The sequence below is a fragment of the Budorcas taxicolor genome, chromosome 4 (genome assembly GCF_023091745.1).
Source record: "Budorcas taxicolor isolate Tak-1 chromosome 4, Takin1.1, whole genome shotgun sequence".
Lineage (NCBI taxonomy): Eukaryota > Metazoa > Chordata > Mammalia > Artiodactyla > Bovidae > Budorcas > Budorcas taxicolor.
Genome location: NC_068913.1, coordinates 79,491,304 through 79,517,043, shown reverse-complemented (window position 1 = coordinate 79,517,043; position 25,740 = coordinate 79,491,304). Strand labels below are relative to the sequence as shown.

At 42.1% G+C, this 25,740-nt stretch overlaps 1 protein-coding gene across 1 annotated transcript in view; it reads left to right on the top strand.

Moving 5' to 3' along the window:
- HECW1 (HECT, C2 and WW domain containing E3 ubiquitin protein ligase 1) overlaps window positions 1–25,740 on the top strand; it is a 255,395-nt gene that overhangs the window by 172,575 nt on the left and 57,080 nt on the right. The window contains exons 14-20 of the mRNA XM_052638688.1: window positions 2,641–2,775; window positions 12,020–12,125; window positions 13,012–13,108; window positions 19,563–19,646; window positions 20,045–20,154; window positions 24,353–24,473; window positions 25,230–25,343. Coding sequence (XP_052494648.1) covers window positions 2,641–2,775; window positions 12,020–12,125; window positions 13,012–13,108; window positions 19,563–19,646; window positions 20,045–20,154; window positions 24,353–24,473; window positions 25,230–25,343 — 767 coding nt within the window. The remainder of the gene's footprint in view (window positions 1–2,640; window positions 2,776–12,019; window positions 12,126–13,011; window positions 13,109–19,562; window positions 19,647–20,044; window positions 20,155–24,352; window positions 24,474–25,229; window positions 25,344–25,740) is intronic.

The following is a 25,740-nucleotide window of genomic DNA, read 5'->3' as shown; positions in this document are numbered from 1 at the left end:
TCAGCCCTGGGATTTCTTTGGAAGGAATGATGCTAAAGCTGAAACTCCAATACTCTGGCCACCTCATGTGAAGAGTTGACTCATTGGAAAAGACTCTGATGCTGGGAGGGATTGGGGGCAGGAGGAAAAGGGGACGAAAGAGGATGAGATGGCTGGATGGCATCACTGACTCAATGGTTGTGAGTCTGAGTGAACTCCGGGAGTTGGTGATGGACAGGGAGGCCTAGCATGCTGCGATTCATGGGGTCGCAAAGAGTCGGACACAACTGAGCGACTGAATTGAACTGAACTGAGAGATCTCTTCAAGAAAATTAGAGATACCAAGGGAATATTTCATGCAAAGATGGGCACAATAAGGGACAGAAATTGTATGGACCTAACAGAAGCAGAAGATATTAAGAACAGGTAGAAAGAATGCACAGAGGAACTATGCAAAAAAGTTCTTCACAATCCAGATAATCATGATGGTGTGATCACCAACCTAGAGCTAGACACCCTGGAATGCAAAGTCAAGTTGGCCTTAGGAAGCATCACTACGAACAAAGCTAGTGGAGGTGATGCAATTCCAGTTGAGCTATTTCAAGTCCTAAAAGATGATGCTGTGAAAGGGCTGCACTCAATATGCCAGCAAATGTGGAAAACTCAGCAGTGGCCACAGGACTGGAAAAGGTCAGTTTTCATTCCAATCCCAAAGAAAGGCAATGCCAAAAAATGCTCAAACTACCGCACAATTGCACTCATCTCACATGCTAGTAAAGTAATGCTCAAAATTCTCCAAGCCAAGCTTCAGCAGTATGTGAACCATGAACTTCCAGATGCTCAAGCTGGTTTTAGAAAAGGCAGAGGAACCAGAGATCAAATTGCAAACATCTGCTGGATCATGGAAAAAGGCGAGAGAGTTCCAGAAAAACATCTCTTTCTGCTTTATTGACTATGCCAAAGCCTTTGACTGTGTGAATCACCACAAACTGTGGAAAATTCTAGAAGAGATGTGAATACCAGACCACCTGACTTGCCTCTTGAGATATCTGTATGCAGGTCAGGAAGCAACAGATAGAACTGGACATGGAACAACAGACTGGTTTCAAATAGGAAAAGGAGTACATCAAGGCTGTATATGTCACCCTGCTTATTTAACTTATATTCAGAGTACATCATGAGAATCACTGGGCTGGAGGAAGCACAAGTTGGAATCAAGATTGCTAGAAGAAATATCAATAACCTCAGATATGCAGATAACACCACCCTTATGGCAGAAAGCAAAGAAGAACTAAAGAGCCTCTTGATGAAAATGAAAGAGGAGAGTGAAAAAGTTGGCTTAAAGCTCAACATTCAGAAAACAAAGATCATGGCGTCTGGTCCCATCACTTCATGGCAAATAGATGGGGAAACTGTAGAAACAATGATAGACTATTTTTTTGAGCTCCAAAATCACTGCAGATGGTGATTGCAGCCATGAAATTAAAAGATGCTTTGCTCCTTGAACGAAAAGTTATGACCAACCTAGACAGCATTTTAAAAAGCAGAGACATTACTTTGCCAACAAAGGTCTGTCTAATCAAAGCTATGGTTTTTCCAGTAGTCACGTATGGATGTGAGAGTTGGACTATAAGGAAAGCTGAGTGCTGAAGAACTGATGCTTGTGAACTGTGATATTGAAGACTCTTGAGAGTCCCTTGGACTGCAAGGAGATCCAACCAGTCCATCCTAAAGGAAATCAGTCCTGAATATTCATTGGTAGGACTGATGCTGAGGCTGAAACTCCAATCCTTTGGCCACCTGATGCGTAGAACTGACTCATTTAAAAAGACCCTGATGCTGGGAAAGATTGAAGGCAGGAGGAGAAGGGGACGACAGAGGATGAGATAGTTGGATGGCATCACTGACTCAAAGGACATGAGTTTGAGTAAGCTCCAGGTGTTGGTGATGGACAGGGAGGCCTGGCGTGCTACAGCCCGTGGGGTCGCAGAGTCAGACACAACTGAGCGACTGAACTAACTGAACCGATCCATCAAACTGTACACCATATACTCAATAAAATTCTGTGTTAAAAGAATATTTAATAACTTAGAGAAATGCTCATAAAATAATAGGTGAAAAAATCTTAGATAACAAAATTGTAGGTGCTGATGTTAGGAAAATAAATGTATATTTGCACAGAAGAGAAAACAAAAAAATTCACAAAAACATTTTGTTGATTACCTTTAGACTGTAACATTTGGGGTGATTTTTAGTTATCTTCTTTGTACATTTTTATCCTTTTTAAGTTATTTCTCAATGAGACTATTAATTCTATAATCAAAAAGGGGCATTATTTTAAAAATAAACTAAATGCTCTCCAAATGATTAATTACTAGAATGACTTATCCATCAAAAGATCTGTTTCTCTTACATTCCATGGTAAGTAAAGTGTTACAATTGCTCCTCTGCAACTCACACCCGATAAAGTGTTTATCAGCGACTGGGGGCTTCACTGAACTCCTGAGCATGCAGAAGCAGAGCCATCTCCCATCTAGTTCTGAGTAGCTGAAAAGGAGGGGCAAACATAAACGTGATGACTGAGCCCTGGAGTGCTCCTGGGTATCACTCACTTCACTTGGCTGGTTCTCATGTGTGTGCTCTTTCCTGGTCTGTCTGTAGTCTTTCTTCGTGGACCACAACAGTCGAGCTACCACTTTTATTGACCCCCGAATCCCTCTTCAGAACGGTCGTCTTCCCAACCATCTGACCCATCGACAGCATCTCCAGAGGCTCCGAAGTTACAGTGCTGGAGAGGTAACACCTCCTCTGCCCCTGCCCTACCATTAACAAGACCACGGGGTCAGCCTGTCCTGGTGGGGCCGGGATCTAGAGTTGCCTTTACCCCCAGGGGCTGGGCCGAATCCATATGATCTTTAGTAGGGAGGCTGATGACTCGAGGCACCCACTTCATGTCCTGGACCCATCCTCAGATTGCTTTCCTTCTGCCTTTCCTTTTTTTCTACACAGTCACGTTACTGAAAAATCTGTCTAGTTTAAAGAAAACTGAAAGTACAGCATCAAGACATCCCTATACTTATGGCTGACATGGTGTTTCCTCAGCCCACTGGTCGTGTGTGAATTCTTAAAACGATGGTAGAACCGCTAGGCAGCTTATGACTGTTTTAAACTTCTCCCTCTCCCTAGATTTTAGACAAGACTTCATTCATGGACTGAAAACTGGGGGAAAATAACTGGGCCGCATGAATACTCTGTTCCCACCCTACCATCTGCCCTTCCCTGGTTTATATGTCCTTTCACTTAACATGATTGATTACCTTCTGCTGGGCCATGAAAGGCTGCCCCCTTTCTTCAGCATCAGGTTCCTTGCCTTTCTGACTTCCTCTTTCTATATCCCATATCCTTTCCTGTTCTCCCTTCTTGAACCAAAATTCAAAACATAGCTTTTTTTCTATTGCTAATTGGTTCCTGACAATAATATGAGCAAATCTCTTTTTTTATGTCCTGACTGACATTTCCCAAGTATCTATACCTTCTTTTCATAGAAACCACCAGGGTCTCAGATGATACAGGCTCTGAGAACCATTTCCAATAAAGCAGCTTGTAGAGTTAGATTATAATGAGGTAAAAAAAAAAATGGAAAAAGTACTGTAGAAAGAGAAGAAACATATATATGGTCCCACAGAGAGTCATTCCAGGGAGAGCCACACTGGGCATCTCTAGAAGCAGAAAATAGCCATCCACCTGTCAGCCTCTAGAGAGCAGACATGAGTCTCAAAGGAAGAGCTTGTTTTAGTGAAAGCTTAGTATACAAGAAAAAAACCTTTACTAGTTTTTCAGGACACTCATCTGTATACACTGAGAAATGTAACTATTTCTAACCAGGGACACTCACAGTCTAAGGCCAGTGTGGTAAATTGAATTTTTCTTTCATGGAGTCATCTTAAGTATCATTGTTTTAGGGTACTATTGAAAGCATGTTAACTCTTACTGCATATACATAAAATGTGTATGTGACCATGCATGAGGGAGTATTATACACTCTCCAGGGGTTATGTGGGTGTCAGGACCCTCCAGATTCCAGGCACTCAGCAGTTGACACATTCACAGGCTACAGAAAGCCGTGCCCCAACTTCTCAGCTCAACATATATAGCCCCCTCTCCCTTTTATAACACTTCAGAAATCACAAGATGTATTGTCTTGATATGATAATGGGTAAATTAAGAACTCTGTATCAACTTGAATATGCTGTTTTAATCTATTTTAAATGTCCAAACTCTTTAATATTATTAAGGTGAATTTCAGTATTAACATACAGCATCATAGCATAAAATAAAAGAAGCTCAGTACTGCCAGACAGATTCAGATTCACCACGGTCGATTAAAAAAAAAAGTCAGTTACTCAATGAAACCCCTAAACATATAAATCTATCACATATATATGAAGTTAACCTGAAAATATAAATTTTAAAAGCTTCCTGTTGAAAGAACGAGATTAAGATCATGAGCATCACTTTCAGTTCAGTTCAGTTCAGTTCAGTCGCTCAGTCGTGTCCGACTCTTTGCGACCCCATGAATCGCAGCACGCCAGGCCTCCCAGTCCATCACCAACTCCCGGAGTTCACTCAGACTCACGTCCATCGAGTCAGTGATGCCATCCAGCCATCTCATCCTCTGTCGTCCCCTTCTCCTCCTGCCCCCAATCCCTCCCAGCATCAAAGTCTTTTCCAATGAGTCAACTCTTTGCATGAGGTGGCCAAAGTACTGGAGCTTCAGCTTTAGCATCATTCCTTCCAAAGAAATCCTAGGGCTAATCTCCTTCAGAATGGACTTGGTTGGATCTCCTTGCAGTCCAAGGGACTCTCAAGAGTCTTCTCCAACACCACAGTTCAAAAGCATCAACTCTTCGGTGCTCAGCTTTCTTCACAGTCCAACTCTCACATCCATACACAACTACTGGAAAAACCATAGCCTTGACTAGATGGACCTTAGTTGGCAAAGTAATGTCTCTGCTTTTGAATATGCTATCTAGGTTGGTCATAACTTTTCTTCCAAGGAGTAAGCGTCTTTTAATTTCATGGCTGCAGTCACCATCTGCAGTGATTTTGGAGCCCCCAAAAATAAAGTCTGACACTGTTTCCACTGTTTCCCCATCTATTTCCCACGAAGCGATGGGACCGGATGCCATGATCTTCGTTTTCTGAATGTTGAGCTTTAAGCCAACTTTTTCACTCTCCTCTTTCACTTTCATCAAGAGGCTTTTTAGTTCCTCTTCACTTTCTGCCATAAGGGTGGTGTCATCTGCATATCTGAGGTTTACCTGTTCCAAAACATTTCCTTGATGTTATTGACTAGCCCAAACACAGCCACACTGAATATCAATGTTAATAAGAAAGTGCCATCTGCATCAGCCAAGAAAGACTAACACGTGATGAGAAAAGGGTGTCAGCCATCTGTATACTTCCTAATTCATTCACTCTCCAATTAACTGTCCATCAGGTTTTTAAGCCACTGTCATCCCTCTGCCCAACCTCTCTCTGTTCGTAGCTTTGCAGTGACACAAGGGAAAACCAAGCGGGAAGCTGGGAGGCAGAGAATACCTGAGCCAGAGGCAGCACACCAGGGAAAACAGGGACTCAGGCTCTATGAAAGCAAATACCTGGTTCCTCCCACTGTGAGAACACAGCCTACAGTGTGAGGAGTCAGGAAGACCTCAGTGTAAAAACAGAGGTGGGGGGGGGGGGGGTGGAAATGTTCCTTGTGTTTGCTCTAATATGATTTTGTTTCACAAATATTGATGAAGTACAGGGTTTCTGTGAACATTGTGAAATGCAAAGATGTGTGAGATATGACCCCTGGCCTGGAGAAATGTGATTCTATTTCTGAAGCCAGAAACATACACAGAGTTAAGTAACACAAGAAATTAGAATATGGTTGAGTGCCAAGAGAGCCGTTAGGACAAATGCCACAGAAGTTCAAAGGAGGCCAGGAAAAGGTTTCTTTTAAAAGAAGGTGCTTGACCTAGACCTGGAGAAATTGGTAAAACCTAGCAAGTACAGAGGCAGAGAAAGGGCAGCCCCCACAGAGAGCACAGCTGAAGGATAAGGAGCCGAGATGGGGTTGAGGAAGGTCTGAAGAAAGACAGGGAATAAATAGTTCAGTGTGAGCAGAATAGTAAGTTTCCACTTGGTTTTTGTTTCGAAATTTGGAAAGCTTTGAATGCCACATGAAAGAGTTAGGACTTTTTTAAAAAGTCCTTGGAATGAATTTGAGAAGAATAATATGATGATTTATATATTAAAATGGGCTTTTGAGATCAGTTCACCCACTGTTTCACAAAAGGGGAAGATTATTAGCAATTTGGGGTAACAGTTCTCTGAAGTGTAGAATCATTCCTTGTCATTGCAGGATCTTTTCTCCTGGTCCCATTCATTAAATTTCAGGAGTGTCAGTTACTATGACAACAGAAACAAAAACCAAAGTACCCTTGTGCTTAGTTGCTCAGTTGTGTCTGACTCTTTGCGACCCCATGGACTGTAGCCCACCAGGCTCCTCTGTCCATGGGATTCTCCAGACAAGAATACTGGAGTGGGTTGCCATGTCCTTCTCCAGGGGATCTTCCTGACCCAGGGATTGAACCCTGGTCCCCTGCATTGCATGTGGATTCTTTACCTGCTGAGCCACAAGAGAAGCATCTCCATTAAGCGTCTCCAAACACTCCTAGGTGGTAATTTCACTCTGGTTAATCATCATATTTCACAATCAAGTGAACTGAAGTATCAAGGACTCAGGTCACCCAGGGAGTTCAGAACAGAAGTTCAGATTTCTCAACTCCCATTCCAGTATAAACCCATATTTTTAAAGGAGACAGTGACAGCCAAGAAGAGATGGGATTGTGGCACAGGAGGATGTGAGAAAGGCCATGAGAGGCCACTGCCACAGACCATATAGGTGATGAGGCCCTAAGTTGGTGACAAAGAAACAACACACCCTCAGGGGGTCAAGGGGTGTGGAGGAGGGAGACTTGAGACTTGGGTCACCAGATCGAAGTCCCATCTCTGGCCTCTCTGCAGAGGTGCTCTGGGTCATTGCACCTTCCTTCCCTTTCCATGGACTCAGTTTCCCCATCTGTAAGCAGAGAGAAGGGAACTGGGATGGCCACTAAAGTCCCCTTCGGCTCTATGATTCTCAGCATCTGTGAGGCTAGACACACAGTCTCATGAATGGCTCCCAGAGAAGATAAGCAGGAAAGCCAGGTGGGGAGTATGGCAGGTGTGCCTTTATATAAGTCAGTGATGAAGATGGAAACAGCAGGAGAGCCAATTAGAAATGACAGCTAGCGGTCAGCAAGATGAGAGTTAGGAATATCAATGAAGTATTTCCATAATCCATGATTTTTCTGTGTCACCTCTCATGGGCAATAGGGAATTCACTCTAGATGTTTCTTAGACCTCAGCTTTGGGAATCAATATTTTCTGTTCACCTTCAGGAGCCATTTCTTGAGTGTTGTTCAGGGGTTGATTTTTTTTTTTTTAATCATTGTACTTAAGGACGGAATTAAAATCGGTTTACAAAGTCAAGATCCTAGATGGTAAAAATTCCCTTCAAACCCCCAACGATAGGTTATTAGTAGAGGCACTGCTCAACGTCTTTTTAGCCTTTACCTCACCTGAAAACTGTTGAGACAGTTTCCTGAAAGCAGTTAATATGAGGAATACAGGATTCCATGCATAAAAATATCATTCTTTGACTTTTTTAAAATTAATTTTTACTGGAGTATAGCTCATGATTTGACTCTTTCACATGCTTTATAATACAGTGGCACATCCATCTGCAATATATTTAAGTGCCAACAAAACAGGTTTTATCACTTCCCTAGTGTCCTAATGGAATTGGACATGGATAAGTGGAAAAGAGCAGATCAAGATCCCATGTCTCTATCAATAAGGAAATCACTGGAGGTCAGCTTTGCTTGTTTATACTGCAGTTTGCAATGTAAATTATCATTAATAAGGAAGGATAACAGACCACATAATGTTTGTTTCTTTCACCATCCTATCTTGGTCAAGTAAGAGAAGTCATAAGTCATAGAACATTTCTGGAAGGGTACATATAAAAATGTTTAACAGTAATTGCCTCAAGTAAAGGACAGGAGTCCAACAGGAAGGAGAAACTGACTTTTCATTCTCAAAGCAGAAGTCACGATGAATCATACTTTGCAGTGAGCTGCTTTTATGACAAAAGTCATTGTATCAACTCTAATGACAGAGGCCATCATGCAGGAAGCTGGCCTTTGGGAAGGGTAACTTTTACACAGCTTCTTAAAATTGGGAATTTTCCTCTTGATTCCATGTAACCTATACTTGACTACAAGTTTGTTTGGAAGTTTGTAAAATTCAGATAACCTATGAAAGTATACTTTTGAATTTAAAATGGTATGTAACGAGTGTAGAAAATATAGGCACAGATGGAAAAGATGTCAAAAGGCTGGAATAGCCCTCCATCTGGAGAAAACTGCTAGCACACAATGAAGTAAACAGTTGAATAGTGTTGTCTATGCTTCTGTATCTTCCTTTACCATTATAGCACATTGTAGATAGTTTCCATGCCATTAAAATTCTTCTATACTTTATTCTATGGATTGCCATAAGTTAATTCAAACCTTTCTCTTGTACATTATGTTTGTTGCCCAATTTTTGCCATTAGAAATATGTTGAAAAACCTCATAGATCGCTCTTACTTCTGTATAGTTCTGCAAACTTTGTTAATGATCTACTTTTAGAATACAAAAAGAATTTAGAGATGAACGTAAATTCATCAATTGGGCTTTTCCTCTGAACTTGCACTGTTTATCACCAGGTCTCCAGCATTTTTGAGACAGCATTAGCTGATGATGAACCCAAATTCAGTCTAAAACCTGCAGTTTTCAATCACAGATTTTTTAAAAAAACACCAGTTTACATTCCCAAATTGTAACACAGAAGAGAAGCTTGTTTTCCAGTTGCTGGAAACTATTTTTTGAGCATATCTATTCTGTTTTGTCTGGAGAGCTAAATGTTTGAAGTCTGTATATTTGCAATTATGATTAAAGCTATCTCAACATCAAAAGGAAAAGAAATCTAAAACGCAGTCATGTGGGGCTCTCTTCTCCCTCCCTCCCCTAGCCGTGTAACTCTCCTCGCCCCTCTTTCTCCTTCTCTCCCACCTTCTCCCCCTCCCTCCCCACCCTACCCCTCCCTCTTCCTCCTTTCTTCCCCCTTTCTTCCCTCCCCCCATCTCTTTCTATATCTCTCTCTTGTGTGCTTGCACACACATGCACACACATGCACCCCTTCCTGAGAAACTCAGTGACCCAAAAAGTGTCCAAAAGTGTCAAATTCTGGGAATTACAGGGAGTCATATAATCTTGGTTTTAAATGGAAAATTCATTCTCTTAGGTATTTTAAGTAGTTAGGAAAGCAAATGTTAGCATCATGTTTGCAGTGAAATGCAAATTAGTTACTCAGCTGATGGCAGGCTTCCCTCGATGGACCATTTATTACCACTTCGGGGCCACATTTGCGAAAGTGATAGTAAAGGAGAGGAGAGCCTAGGTCATGCTGCAGTCCATGGGGTCACAAAGAGTTGGACACACCTTAGCAACTGAACAACAACTGAACCACAAGGATCCCAGCACATACCAAGTTCTATGAAATCTTAGAATATTAGAGTCTTTTTTAGCTCTGCCTGAAATTGTTTCCATCCCTGTAAATTCCTGGCCCCTATTGGAGAAGCACATTTCTATTTAATGCTATCATCCTCTAATTCTCTCATCTGGAGTCCATCCAGCACCACTCTACAGTCACCTCCTTTTTCCTCGGCCGATGTTGCCATGGCTCAGGACTCCACAAGCCTCACCGCTCCCCGTATTGTTTCCTCTGTCTCACTCATAGTCATGGTGATGCATAACCCTCAGCCAGTGATCTGCCTTCAGAGTAGCTGACCTTCCTCTGGTTCTGCAGTCTTTCAGTCTGGCTTGGTTTTGTAGTAAGCAGGTAACCTTAGAACCAGGAACCATTTTCCCCTAAAGCATTTCTACAACACTTGCATTCCTTACAACCCCGTGAAGAGAAGTGAGCCTCTTCCTGCTTCAAAGCCTTGTTTTCCTCCAGGCAAAGTTCAGTGCACAGCCAGGCCTTCTTGAGTTCCATTCTCAGGTCCAGCTGCTTTCCCAGTTTCTTTCTGTAATTCATCTCTTACTTAGCCTTCAGCTATTTTTAAGATTCCTGTCTTTATAGCATCGCAAATATTTTCAGCACACATTACAGCAGACTGACACAACCCCCTGGAAGGAAGAGAGATATTTCAGTCCCAGGAAGCCTTTACATATTTATTAATTCATGGAAAGAGAAAAATATGAGACTAAATATGGCATATCAGCCATCAGCAAACCTTTCTTTCATTACTTTGCATTGTAACCGTTTAACCAGAAAGTGCTGTTACAGAAATTCCAGCATGTAAATCTGGGTAGCTGACTATACCCTCTGAAGAGAGCTGGGTGCCGATGGCATCAAAGTGAGAAGTCAGCCAGAGTGGCACAAAATCTATTCCCCTTGTCCCTCAAGTGAGACAAGGGCAAGAAGAAGGATCAGGAGAGAAAAAGGATGAATCTGCATCCCTCCTTATTCCAGAGGAGCAGTTCAAAGACTGCCACATACAGAGAGTGAACTGGTAGCACATCTTATCTGCGGGATGTTATTCTTGTCTGTGTGAAATATGAAAGCAGAACCTAAAGGAAAACCCCCAGTTACCATTTCTGTAATTAGGAAGTCCTACATAATCTGCCTTGAAGAGTGTCACCTGCAATATCACACAGGGCCTAGTCTTCAATGACCACTTTTAGATGGACCTGACCTTTCTGGGGTTTATGCTATAGGAGCTCATCACCTCCCCTGAATTCTGTGTGTGTGAATTCTGGTCTTGGAAAATTTTCTTTCTTCTTTTCGTCTGGATATTTGAGCTCTTTATGAATATCTTCCAGTGTCATCTTTAAAATTCTTAAATATTTTGAAGCCTATTTTGACTTCTTTGTCACATACCATAGAGTGAGTCATCTACACCCATCGCCATATATCTGGTGAATGTACTCCAGTGTGGAAAATCTGTGATGCCTCCGTTCAGATAGCTTACCCTGCAAGGGTCCTTTTGGGATCAAAATATATATGGGATCATGGTAGAAACTCATTGTCATGCTCTAGAACCTAGGGAATTTATAAAAATTTAAAATCAAGCTAAATTAAAGTTAATCATCGCAAATATCAGTTTTAAGCTAAGCAAATCCTGTGTCCCATGAAGTTTTGTCAAAATGTCCAACCCAAACCAAAATACTGGATGCAGCCTAGTAGTATGGGGAATCTAAAAGCAATTCTTGACAGTCAAGCATTAGTTAGTATTCTGGTTCTATCTCTTACAGTTTAAAAGTTTGGAAAAACTTTTTTTCTCTGATCCTCAAATTCCCCATTTGTAAACTGGGGTGAATAATGCTTATCTTGCCAAATTTTGTGAGGATATGAGACTGTGTAAAGAGTATAAAGACTGTATAAGGAGTAACCAGTATAGTAAATGAGAGAAAAGAGTAAACGAAGAATGACCTTTCAAGTATAATAAATACTGTTGAAGACAGCCAGCCCAGTCCACATTTGGTTATGAAGTTCAGTGCTGCCCCTTAGAGATGAAGATGATAGACCTACTTTACTGACAATATTCCCTTTAAAATATTTCTGATGAGAAATATTTCATAGCCTATCACATGTATTAATGAGATGACCATTCATGGCATTTGACATAGGACACTCTTAAAAACCACAACACCAACCATTCTACTGAGACATTTTTTTTTGAACATGTTAATTTTCCGTCACTTTTGGGATTATGACTTCATTCCTCCTTTCATTTAGGTGATGTCAGGGCCTTTTTGCCACTCATATTGAAAAATTAGTATCCAAAGATCATCCGAAATGGATGAGGTTTTTAACACTTACAATTTTATTTTGAAATTAGGCCTCTGAAGTCTCTAGAAACAGAGGAGCCTCTTTACTGGCCAGGCCAGGACACAGCCTAGTAGCTGCTATTCGAAGCCAGCACCAGCATGACTCCTTGCCACTGGGTATGTATCACGCTTGTAAACCCCTGGATAGCCAACACCTTGTTTTTCTTATTGTGACTCCTTTAATATTCAGGACTCTGTGTTTCCTTTCTGGTATTGTCTACTCCCCTACCCCTGGTTCCCATCTTCCTTTTGCCCCTCTTGCCTTTCCCTCCTCCTCACCATGTCCTTCTCTCTTCCCTTCTTTTTCTCTCCCCTCTTCCAGACCCTCATTCCCCTCCTTTTTTATTCTATTCAGTGGTTTGTTAGCTGGGTCCCCGGATAGCATAGTGTAGATAAGGTGACAGATGTGGTTGCTTTTAGATGCAGTGTCTAATTTAGACCTCTATTCCCACGTGTGTATGAGGATAAGCTAGAAGAGGCTCCATTCCTAACTTCAGCTACCTCTTTCCAAAACACTTATATCGAGGTGGTGAAAGAGTCTACATGGATTTGGATGTTTTCATTATCCCTATTGGGAAATTCAACCAATGGCAGAAGTCATAAGTGCAAGTGCTCAGAAAAGGATTTCTTTGAATTTGCCATAATAACTCTGGGAGAATTAGAAGTTGGAAGGAGCAGAGTAGAACTCCACTCATGAAAGACCTATTTTATTCTCCTCCATCTGTTCACAAGGGGGGATGAGTTAACACCGAGTTAAATTCCTCCAATATTAAAGATCATTAACTTAGATCTGGTTCGCTTTGGGTTTGATCATTTAAAAATAGCCAGGCTATTATGTCACAGAAAAAAAAGCCCAAGAGCTTACATTTTTTTGATGAGTATGCTCCCTGCCCTTCAGACTCTCCTCCATTAATCCTGGTATCAAGCTGCCATTTTCCAATCATTAGTGAAATCATCTCTGGGCTGGAGACTCAACCACAACTTGCACTTTTGTCTGTTTCAGCATATAACGACAAGATTGTGGCATTTCTTCGCCAGCCAAACATTTTTGAAATGCTGCAAGAGCGCCAGCCAAGCTTGGCAAGAAACCACACACTCAGGTAGGGGCTTGTCTACCACTCTCTAATTCCAGGTCTCTCCCACTGGTTTTCCAGGTGGAACAACCTCTGTGGACAGACGGCAGATGCTTATGATGTGTTTTATTCGTGTATTTAAATTATAACCTAAATACTTAAAATGAAGGATCCAGGGGTTCTGTTGCATAGCTATCAGGTCAGCTTACCAATTATTCACATGATGCTAAAATGCTTTCCATTGATTTGGAGGGAAGCACAGAAAAGGAGCAAAATAACTTTCATCAAAGATTATTTATGTAAAGTACCACATGAATTATTTTATTTAAAGAATATAATTATTTAAAGGTGTACCAGATATTAGATGACTATATTCATAAATGAACAAACAAAAAAGTTTCATAAGTGTTTTAACTACTTAAATCTTATTGTTCATTAGGGTCATTTTTGAATGAGTGTCTCTGAAACTCTGAATCACTTCATTTGGAAGGGAAAACTATCCAAAGTGATAAAAAGAAAAAATTATCCTCTGAAGTTAAATCCTACATTCTCACCAAGGTATTAGAGTATGTCTCTTTCAGTTTACCACCCAACATTTCAAAAGCTAGAGATGCTCAGTGGTTAACTGTGTTCACTTGAAGTTTGAATACTTGCTCTAGCACACAGGGGCCAGTGATAGAGGCATGTCACTTAATCCTCTACCCTCAGTCTCTTCTCAACTGAAACCAGGTCACAATGTGGGCTCCACTGAGATGCTTCTCTGGACCAGGTAACATGGGCAGGGAGGCAGCTGGTGACCCCCTCTGACTCCAGCTCCTGCCTGGTGGTCTTTTGAGTCTGGTGGACAACTGTAATCCTCTACTTTGACCTCCTCAATGAGTCACCAACACCTCAAAATAATCTCTTTGCTATTCAAGTCTTTATTAATCCTGCCAGGATGGATCACTCACTGTTCTTTCCCATCCATCACCACCCATTGACACCTACTTTCCCTATGGTTTTACTCTACATAAGTTAGAGCCTCCATCCTCCCAAATGCCCATCTCAACTCCTCCCTCTTTCTTCAGCTTCACATCTAAACACTTACCTCCTCACTTTCTTCCAACCCTTCTTTTCTCTCCTCCCTGCATGGCCTATGCTTGGATCTTCACCATTTCTCTGCTAGAGCTTGCAGGGATCTCTTAGCAGATACCCACTTTCACTCTACTATAAACAGCGTTACCTCCTTAGATCCCATGTCACCTATGCCCCTCAACAAAGCTTCCCATGGAGTATCTTTAGGGCCAGCTGCCACAAGGGCACTCTTCCGGAGAACCTCAGAGCAGCTCAGTGTTAGCCACCTGAGTTCTTGGCCTTCCCCAGTCAATAGAAATTGACTAGAGGCCAGACAAGAAATTCAGGCAAGGTCGTATTGGTACCTGCTGCAGCAGAAGGGAGCAAAAAGGAACAACAGGTCGCCTTGCTTGCTCACTCCCCCGGGTGTGGGGAGACTGGTTTCTTATGTAGGGGGAGGGGAGGGTGTATCCAGGGGTCAGTCCAGAGGGGTGGCTTGGATGTTTTGCACCTCCCTTTATTTGAGGCTGTGTGCAGAGGGCAATGCTCAGTTACCCAGCTTTTGTTTCCAACCCTCTACTTTTGCTTCAGGCTCTTCAAAAGTGGCAGTTGGGTTTTTTGGTCTCTGCATCTTTTGTCCAGAATTTGTCCCAACTGCCCACACACACAGTGATTTCTAGTCCCATACAGTTACATTCTATTCTGTTGTTCAAGGAGAGGTATGTCCAGGGGCAAGCATTGCAGCATGACCACAAAGGGATCAAGTCCCAGGCCCGTCTCACTGGAAGCCTCTCTGGAATTTAGTCCTCAAGGAAACAGGCCGCATAATAGCAGGTGGAGGGGCAGTGGTGGATATGTGACTCTACCCTTACTGTCATTAAGGGGGCCAGCTGGGATCTTGTTTCAGGCTGGGCTGCTGCCCCTCACCCTCGCTGGGCCCTGATCGGCCCTGCGTTTTTCCTAATCCTGCTGTGGCTGCCCTAGCCCGGCCACTGAGCAGTTCAGGCCAGATTTATGATTTGGGTACTCATGCCCACTTTATGAGGGCTTGAGAGACAAGTAAAAGAGGCTGTCCATGTAGATCTTCTGCAGTTTTTCCTTCCTCCCAGTTACGATAAGACCTTAGTTTCATGGGGGAGGGGGTGGAAATCTGGGTATAGTTTGAGAACTTGTGAAAAATGCATCAACTAATAAAATTGGCTTATTTACATGGGGCCCTTGGGGGGAATTCTTTGTGGGAAGCACTTCAGTTCCTTGTGAAACTCTGAGCTCCTTGTCCAAAAAGGTTTTGACGGAACCTTTCTTATACCAGAGGTCATGCTAAGGCAAGATGTAAGCCCTCTCATAAGAGTGGAATTCTTTGCAGTTCAAGAACCAGATGAACTGTGTTGAGACACTCCTGCATCTTTTCTCTCCAGAATTTCAAAATGCATTAACAAATGCTTCCATTTTCATCCCTCAATACAAACAAAATAATGCCAAAAAACAAAAACTTCTCATGGCTCCTGTTGTGTATATAGTAAAGTCAAAATTTCTAAGCACAATTTCCATAGTCCCCTAAGTCAGGCTCTAATCTAACTCTCCATCCTCGGCTGTTTTTTTCTTCCTTCTGGTGTGTTTCACCTCCCCCAAAGGGCCTGTATTTTATCCTACCCCTAGAATGGCTTTTCTCTTAAGGGCATTTCAGCCCATTTTAAAGGCTCAAATCAAATGCAAAGATTCAGTGATCCAGGAAGACTTTAGCATTTTTTTTGCCTTGCCTTACTGGCATTTGTTTTTGTACTTCTAAGATAATTTTCCTTTATCCCTTGTATTCTACCACTACTGATGTCTGCCTACAATACCATAAGCTCCTTAGGGCAGGATCTATATCTTCTTTGTCTTTTTACCGCTCTCCTGTCAGAGCCTGACCCTCTACTATGAAGACAGGAAACAATGATCACTTTCAGACTGAACTAAAGATCTTTATCTTGAATGAGTGTGACTTCATTTATTTTCAACTCTGCCCAAGTTTTATTACTGTGCCATGGAAGGCAGGGCCATATTTGGTCAATTCATGGGCTTCTCTCTGACTCACACTGCATAATAATTTAAGAGAATCGCCAAGGGATTTTCAGAGGCATTGTACTACCTGAAAACTTCCTGATACGTCATTGCTCTTGAACATTTTTTACCTTACTGACTCTACCACTAAGTAAGGAATTTGCTGCTTGCTTTTGGGAGAAATGTGAGCTCCCCAAAGGCACTAGAGTCTTATTTAGATCATTTTAAAAGCAATAAAAACAATCCTCTGTGAAAATAAAGACTGGAGTATATTTCCCAAGGGAAGTGAAGAGTTTCGGCATTTATGTAGTAAACACAATGAGAGTTTGTCACATTATAGCAAAATTTAAGAAACCTTGAAGGTTCTGTTGCAGTGTGGAATTGTACAATTACACTTTTCCAGATATGGGGGACATGAAATTAGGGAATGTTGGAATTAGAAAAAGCTTGGAAATTAATGTAGAAACAAATATCCTTTTTAAGGTTAAGGATGCTTCTGAGAAACTAAGGAAAGCTCTTATAGACTCTTCCAAATATAGAAATGTGAATCTTTGCATATAATTTCAAACAGTTAATGGACCCTGAAGGACCTGTAGAGTCCAGATTGGAAACCCAAATAGCTCCTCAAAAACTGAAAACTCAAAGTGACGTCAGAAACTGGCCATGAAATCAAAAAGGCAGAAGGAGAGCAAATGCCCGCTCTTCAAGGGGTCAGGCTTCAAGGATCCAGAAAACGGGGCTCTACTCACCGTGACTGGGCCTTGGCCTGCCCCTAGCCATGGTGTGAGGGTGAGTTAACTTGATTTTAAAGGTCCACGAGTTAAAAGGAAAACCTCCTCTCTTACTGCTTCCTCCGTGGTCCTCACGAGGGGCCCATGATCCCTGTTTGGTCATTGCTATTCTCAGGGAGCCGTGGACCCACTGTTCTGGATTCACAAAGCCAGTTGCTGGGTTAGATGATAGGGGATGAGTTCTCAGAAAACCGAATTCAGCAGACAGAAGTGAATCATAAGGAAACCACACAGGAAGAGGGAAGATAGAGTGGTAGCCGTCCTCATTCTTTCTTTCTTTCTTCAACGAGTGCTTTTATTGGGCAGGTATTCTGAATCAAGATGGCACTAGGGCTTCATACCCAGTAGTGAAGCAAATCAGACATTGATCTCATGGGACTTATAATCTATTGAGAAAGACAAATGACAGACAATTGTGATATTTTTAAGCCAAATATATAGCTAAAGATTGTATTACGGGCCATGGAGGACATGATCAGAATTCAGAGATAATGAAAGAGGGGTGTCAAGGATCTCATTGTAGATATTGAGTTTTGAGACCTTTGAGGCCACAAATGAAGATGTCAGGATGTCAAAGAAGCAGGTGGCTCCACTGACCAGAGCTCTAATGGGAGCTTTGCACTGGAGTTTTCTTGATAGGAGGCAGGCAGGAGAGGCAGATGGCATTCTCACCCTCAGAGATCTCCCCACACCTAGGCCCCAGTGCCTTTGGGCTGGACCCAGGGGCATTTGGAGGCCCCTTAGACTAGTAGGTCTGCCTGGGATTTTCACAGACATGACAGAGGGTGTCCCAAACTCTCAGAAGACTCTGCTTGGGTTTCTGACATGTGGATGTGGTTTGAGTGTGGGGAGCAGTGGAAGAGCTACTGCAGGGGGCCCCGCTTCCCCTGGCTGAGGAAGGCACCCTGCTGCCCTCGTGGACTTGACTCTCTTTGGACTTCTTTTCCCCAGAAACCCTGGGAATAAAGAGTGACCCCTAAAATGTTCTTTCCCTTTTTCCCCAGGCAGGGAGACCAGGGGCATACCCAGGTATGGGTCTGTTAGGGTAGCAGAGTGACTTGCCCCAGGGACATTGCCACTGGGAGAACACATCAATTTGACAGTCCTTCATGGGACTGAAGTCAGTAAACCAGAGGAGCAGGGTCCACAAGAGTCCTCCAGAGAAGAGGGCTATTAGGCGGTATCAGGATTTGAGGACAGCACTCGGGCGCATGCAGTCGTGGACACGGAGACACAGAAGGAGAAGCAGCTGCTGGAGGAGGCGTGGTTCTCACACCCCTGGCCGGGCTCTCACCTGGTCCAATTTCCAAATCCCCTGTCAGAGAAGCTACTATTGAGTACCCCTGGGTTTTGGAAATAACATTTACCACAACAGTACTCTATCTATACTGACAGGTTGGACCACGATGTGTTTCACTGTTTAATTCTATTCTGTGTATCTTTGTTGAAGCCAAAAAGTTTCTCTTGTCTCCTTAAAAATACACACACCAAAAGGTCAATTTTATTATATTTTACCTGAAAGCAAGCAAATTATGATGATGATTTGGATTCACATCATTATAATCAGAGAGAGAAAAAATATCTGCAGTATTTTTATTAATCTTTTTTTAATCATCCATTAGAGGAAACTGATTAAAAGGTATACCAGATCACTCTTTATTAATTTCTTACAAGTACATGTGACTCTAAAAGGATCTCCAAAATTTAAGCAAAAAAAGTGAAACTAATAAAATATCAGTCCTTAAGTCTTCCCAGATTTCTGCTGTATCTCTTCAAGAAAGAGAAAAAAACATCTAACTTCTTTGAAGCATGATTATAAGGGGTGATTGTTGGCCATAGTGTTTGAAATTTTTGAATATTTGAATGTTAGAAAAACACATTACAAAGTTTACTTGATCAAAAGGAAAAATCTTATTTATCTATAGACTTATTGGAATAACTGCCAGATTGGAGTTGAAGGTTGTAAAAATGTCAGAATGCATGTGTTGTAATTAAACAGAGACAAACTGATGCCTGTGCTTGGACTGACGTGGGAGGTTCTCCTGTATTCTGGGGCTGGACCCTCTGTGGACTCAGTATGGACTTAATGCATTTTCCATCAGGCAGAAGGTTTCTCAAGAGATGTCCCCTGCCTCTTTCCTCCCATGGCTTCTAAAACACCATGAGCCCGCAGCGGCCCTTCCCAGCTCCACTCCCAACTGTGTGGCTCTCTAAGGACCTCAGCTTGTTTGTGCTCCTCAGCTTCTCCCCACATGCGAGTCTGAGAAAAACAGTTCCTAGACGAGCATCCTGGGAACCTATAATATGAACCTGCTGCTGCTGCTGCTCAGTCGCTTCAGTCGTGTCCGACTCTGTGCGACCCCATAGACGGCAGCCCACCAGGCTCCCCCGTCCCTATGATTCTCCAGGCAAGAGTACTGGAGTGGGGTGCCATTGCCTTCTCCGATAATACGAACCTAACCTACCTCAAAATACTCTGGACATTAGAACATCACTGTTCAGCCCTACTGAAGGTGAAAAGGGGGTTGGAAAGGGATTCATTCCTTAGCTCTTATGTCAGTGCGTAATTCTTTTCTTTCCCACATTTATCCTAGGGAGAAAATCCATTACATTCGGACTGAGGGTAATCATGGGCTTGAAAAGTTGTCCTGTGATGCAGATCTCGTCATTTTGCTGAGGTAAGGGGCTGAGCCTGAAACAATTCTGGAAAAGCAACTGGAGAAACTGCTCTGGGTGGTTCTCCACGACAGCCTGGACTGAAACACCCATTGTTTGTTCTGGAGGATTCTAGTGGCTGTGACTGAAGTAGGGCATCCGCTCTTACACCCGCTGTTCATTTCCTTCTTTACATGCACGACTAGGGTATCATAAGCTACATGTGGTCCTTGATGGAGACCTTGTTGTAGGACTAATTAAGGTTTAAAATAATAGGGAGAGTTTGCATGCGAGGATGTGCCCATCTAAGTGAATCTAAGTGCTTTTATTGTCTCGTGAGAATTGTACCTGCTCTTACAGCAATTCGTGAACATTCTCTCATAGACAGAGAACTAACTTAATTTTTTTTTCTACTTTGCAGTCTCTTTGAGGAAGAGATTATGTCCTATGTCCCCCTTCAGGCCGCCTTCCACCCTGGGTACAGCTTCTCTCCCCGCTGCTCACCCTGCTCCTCACCTCAGAACTCCCCAGGTAACATGAGGTTTTGGCTCTCTGCCTCCTGCCAGTGGCGTGTTTCCACTGGATGAAGCTGCCCCCTCTCCCTTATTTTGTCTCAGTTTTCTGATCGTCCACACACTAAGTTGGGTGTTGACACATTGCCACCTGTTTTAGTAATGCCCCCAAGCTATTATGTGTGTGCATTTTTAAATGATTTGGAAACATTTATTGTGAAACTAATATTTCATGATGTGAAAATTATAATGAAATTCATGTTTCATTGTCTATCAATAAGATTTACTGGAACCTGGTGACACCTGTTTATATATTTTTTTCTTATTTAAATTAACTTATTTATTTTAATTGGAGGCCAATTACTTTACAGTATTGTGGTGGTTTTTGCCATACATTGACATGAATGTTTGTATTTTTTTTGTGGCAACTTTCATGCTACAAATAGCAGAGCTGAGTAGTAGTGACAGACACCATAGGACCCCCAGCATCTAAAATATTTGCTGTCTGGCTCTTTACCAACAAAGCCTGTGGGCCCCTGCTCTAAATTGCTGTATTTTTCTGAAGCATATTCTCAAAGCATTTAAAAGGGAAGAGCTCTTTCTAGGACATTCTGCCTTATGAGTCAGAATGTTATTAGCTACCAATTTGAGTATTTTTTTGTTAAGTTGTAAAGGAGTTGCTAGGTTCCATACTAACTAGGGACCACCTTTATATCCCCATGAAAATGTCTAAGAATTTTTTTAAATGGTATGAAATCGTTCCCCTGAAGTTTTCTTAGAATGAATTTACTCATGATACTGTTTGTGGGTATTTTCCATTCCAAATGAGGAAGTGTATATTGAACTGTTTAGCAAAAAGAGAAACTATTATTTCCTGGGTTCATCAGGATAATTAGCTTAAGACAAATTAATACTCCCAAACAAGATCCAGATATTGAAAAATTTTCCCCTATTGTCTTGATTTGTAGTATCATGTTGTCATGGATGTTTGTGGTAAACTCAAAATTTAGTAAAGGACATTAGTTTTGAAAAATCTAGTAACGTCCTATCTCATAACCTCTAAAGTCAGAGTTCAAACTTTGCTTTTGAAGCCAGTGGGGAAATGGAGAAGAGAAACCAAATTTAGCAATATGCTCTGTCCCCCAGAAGGGATGTCTCACTCAGCTGGTGTCACTCAATACTGCCATAGGTCTAGAATATCTCAGTTCAGTTCAATTGCTCAGTCAAGTCCGACTCTTTGCGAACCCAGGGACTGCAGCATGCCAGGCTTCCCTGTCCATCACCAACTCCTAGAGTTTACTCAAACTCACATCCATCAAGTCGGTGATGCCATCCAACAATCTCGTCCTCTGTCATCCCCTTCTCCTCCTGCTTCAATCTTTCCCAGCATCAGGGTCTTTTCCAAGGAGTCAGTTCTTAAAACTGGAATACCTTTTCGTTTGGTGCACCCCCATCGTGTCATTCAGAACTATCTCCCAGAGGTAGTTTTGCTAATCCTTAAATGTTTTTAAGTCAGTATCTCTTTGTTATCCCTTCCTCCACAAGTGTATCAGTGGCATTTTTGAGGAAATGTTCTGTGAGTGCTCCCTCTGACATACAATATAACTAAGATGACATGCTTGGGAAAGGGAGGACCGGGAGCTTTGTCAGAGGCAGCATCAGCACAACCAGTTGTTTCTGGTGTGCACGGGATGACTTACTTCTGAAGAGCAGAGCATTCCCATTTAGGGGACTTGTGTGTCTGCATGATGTTTGGTCCCAGTCTGATAATGTGTCTATGTGCATGCATTCTAAGTCGTGTCTGACTTTGCAACCTCATGGACTGTACCAGGTTCCTCTGTCCATGAGATTCTCTAGATAAGAATACTGAAGTGGGTTGCCATGCCCTCCTTTAGGGGATCTTCCTGACCCAGGGATCAAACCCATGTCTCTTAGGTCTCCTGCATAGGCAGGTGGGTTCTTTACCACAGAGCCACCTGGCAAGCCCCAACATGTCTGCACTTTGGTCCAAACTTCTGACACTAGAGTATGGTTTCGACATCTTTACATGGTGAAGATACCATCTTGCAAATAGAAAAACTAAGGGAGTATAAAGAGTTATTCACTAAATGAGAATTATTTGGGTAAGTTTTTTTTTTTTAAAGGAATCAGCATTCCTAATAGCTGTCTGGTGTCAGACATTACTGACACCATGAATTCAAACAATCATCCAATTTATGTATCAAAGTCCTTAATTCTTTACTATCCTAGCTTTGATCTCAGGATCTCAGAGTGTGTAATCCAAATATTTGATGCTAACTTTTACAATTCCCACATTTCTAGACCTTTATGACGTTTACCTGAGGCAACGGAGATAGTGGTTCATGCATGCCAAAGCACCTCATGAAGCATAAATTATTAAAGAAATGCATAGTAGTGACCACGGGCATAGTGGTAGTACCAGCAGTGAGAAAGTCATCTTATAAAATACACTGAAATCTGCTAGAAGAAAGTTATACTTGCACCTGCAGACTGGTATTCTAGTTTTACCTACATTCTGAAACCTGGCATTTCAGTAAAGACACTTTCCTCTTCAAATGGTGGCCTGGTTCCTTCTCATAAGTCACCTCTTCAGTCGGCTTTGGTGACACCACTGTAGGCATTTCACCTATGTCTTTGGCCACCTCTGCAGACTCATCCTTCCCTTCCTACCATCCTCAAGACTCAGTGCCAGGTTTTATTCTCCTCTCTTTCAAACTATGTCTCTTTCCAATCAAATAGTCAAAGGTATCACCATCAAAGACCAAGCTTGTGATCTCCCCACGAATTTGTGCTTCTTCCATTTGTCCCCATCTCAGTGAATGTCACCAAAGTCCATTCCATTATAATGTCTGAAACTCACCTTTACTTACTACCTATATCCAGTTCATTGCCTCCTAAACACATCTCCAATCTGTCCTATTCTCATCTCCACTGACACCACCCTAGTCCAGTTTAGGTGGGCCAGATCCATTCTGGACCTCTCTGGTTTTCTCTCTCTGCTGCAGAAAGACTGAGGTTTCTATAACTCCAGATGCGTCATCTTGGCCCCTACATGCTAACTTTCTGTTGTGTTTAACATTAAACAAAATTGTTTAATTATTTAAAAGAAAATACCTTATCCTATTTGACCTATCTCCTGCCCCCCTCCCAAGCTTTGTTTTACATCATTCTGGTCCTCACTCCCAGTGCTCCAGATAAACTGGAGCACCACTGTCCACCCTGCCTCAGTACCTTTGCACATGCTGGTGCTCTACCTAGAATCTTCTCCCAGCTCATCTCTTCTCTTAGCTAAACAGAAGCCTTTCCTAACTCAGTCAGTCTAATTCATGCCTCCTTATTCTTCACATGTTTCCCAGGGAAGCCTTCCTGAACTTGGCTAGAGTGTCCTGTGATCTCAGAGAACTGAGTTCTCTTCCTTTATGGGTAGCAATCGTCTCAACCTGTAATTATATTCTCATTTCTGTGAGTTTTATGGTGTCAGTCTTCTCCAGATTATAAATTCAATGTCTGGAACATAAACTAAACATTTGTTGTTGCAAGAGCAAACTGTGATGCTAGCCATCTGGGAAACTTGCAAAGGAATATTATCTTTTCCCGTCCTTTTTTCACTGAAAGGTGTATAAAGATAATAAAGCATTTACAAAGCATTCTAAGTGATACAAAAGTTCCTTCTATAAAGAGTAAGGAATTACTATTAATAATAATATTCTTAATAATTTTGCTTTTATGGTACATGATAATCTAATATAAACCCCTAGATACTCTGTGCTCTAGTGGACAGGTATGTTTGTATAAGCATCAAGGTCAATATAGTTAGAGAAGTGCAATATACACATATATTACAATCTTGTTGCTCCATTGTAGTTACATTCACTTATAGCAACTTATAAGAGCCTAATTTGATTTATGTCATTTTCGAATATTGAAGTAAATTAAGCCAAGAAATATACTCATCCAGGTATTTTGAAGAGAGATACAATTTGAAATGCAGTGTAAGATATAAGTATTTATTGTCATCAGAATTTATTTTTCTCTGCATCATATTATTTCTGGTATCATCAAAGTGACTGAGGGAGTGATAGGGAAACTTCCTGAAGGATTGTGCCTCTGGTGGGTCCTCCCACTACCACTGCTCTCTGCATATTTGTTCTTCAGTAAAAAGTGATGACCTTCAGCGTATGTGCTTCTCTCTGCAGGTTTACAGAGAGCCAGTGCAAGAGCCCCTTCACCCTACAGGAGAGACTTTGAGGCCAAGCTCCGCAATTTCTACCGGAAACTGGAAGCCAAAGGATTTGGTCAGGGACCAGGGAAAATTAAGTGAGTGATTTAATTGAGCTCCCCTGACCTTGGCACTGAATTCAGTTGCAAGATGTTTCTATCGTTTTCTCCTCTATAACTTGGTAATATTTGTCTGGAAATCGGATACCATGGTATGACATCAGTCATGGTCATAGAATTGAGGAGAGAAAAAGTTAGGAAGTTGGAAAGAAGAAAGGAGGTTAAGAAATTGGAAGGGAGGCAGGAAGAGAAGGTAAGGAGAGAGAGGAAGAACAGTAGATTTCAGACAAAACCATGTATAAAATCAATGGCAGGCCTTCTCAGAGAAGAAGGAAACTTGAACTAAATAAAAACTCTTATGTTTCCCTTTACATATTTTTGGGACAAATTTAACTACTCATTAGTCAAAAAGCTTTGATTTGGGGATCTAAGTAAGAAGTTGTTTCTCCCTGCTCTGTGATTACTATTTTCGTCTTGAAAAGCTGAACCCAAATTTAAGAATTCAGCTTAAGAGATTCTTCTTAGAATTGATTATATATGTGTGTATATATCGTGACGATAGTATAATATGGATGGAATGTGTCCCATTATGAACTGGTATGTGTTGTCCTGGTGCTTTTATCATTTTGAAAAGAGTGTCAGAGTAAGTCCGTGGTTGAACTGATGGAATCTGTACCTTGATGAGGAGTCTAGGGGATGAGACTGTCAACCTGGGCCCCCACATCTCACCTAGAACACTCCCCAACATTGGAGCCCAAGTGCCGGCTGCCCGCCCACATGGCTTCTCATTTCTAGGCTCATCATTCGTCGAGACCACCTGTTGGAGGGAACCTTCAATCAGGTGATGGCCTATTCCCGGAAGGAGCTCCAGCGAAACAAGCTCTACATCACCTTTGTTGGAGAGGAGGGGTGAGCTGCCAGCACTTTCATGCAGACATCTCAGTGTGGGTAGACAGAGCCCCCAGGTCTTGAGCAATTTTCCTCAGGGAGCAGGGTGGCTCTAAGCCTTTGCCCCAAGGTGGTTCTGATCATATGCTCCCAGGAGACCTTTCTCTCCAGGTGTTGCCAATCTTTGAATTTCATGTTCTCCAAAAGCCTAAGATGATTGGCATGTTCTAGAATCTGAGGTCACGTGGTCAAAGTATAAGCCCAAAATATAGAGCAGTCTACTAGATCTTTACCTTCTCAGTTTACACCCTGAAAGGTCTCCCCTTGGTGTACCCACCCCTCTGAGTATCTGATCAAAGGACTCTCCCCCAGGAGTGCACATGTATGACTGGTGGTGGTGGTAGTGGTTGAGTTGCTA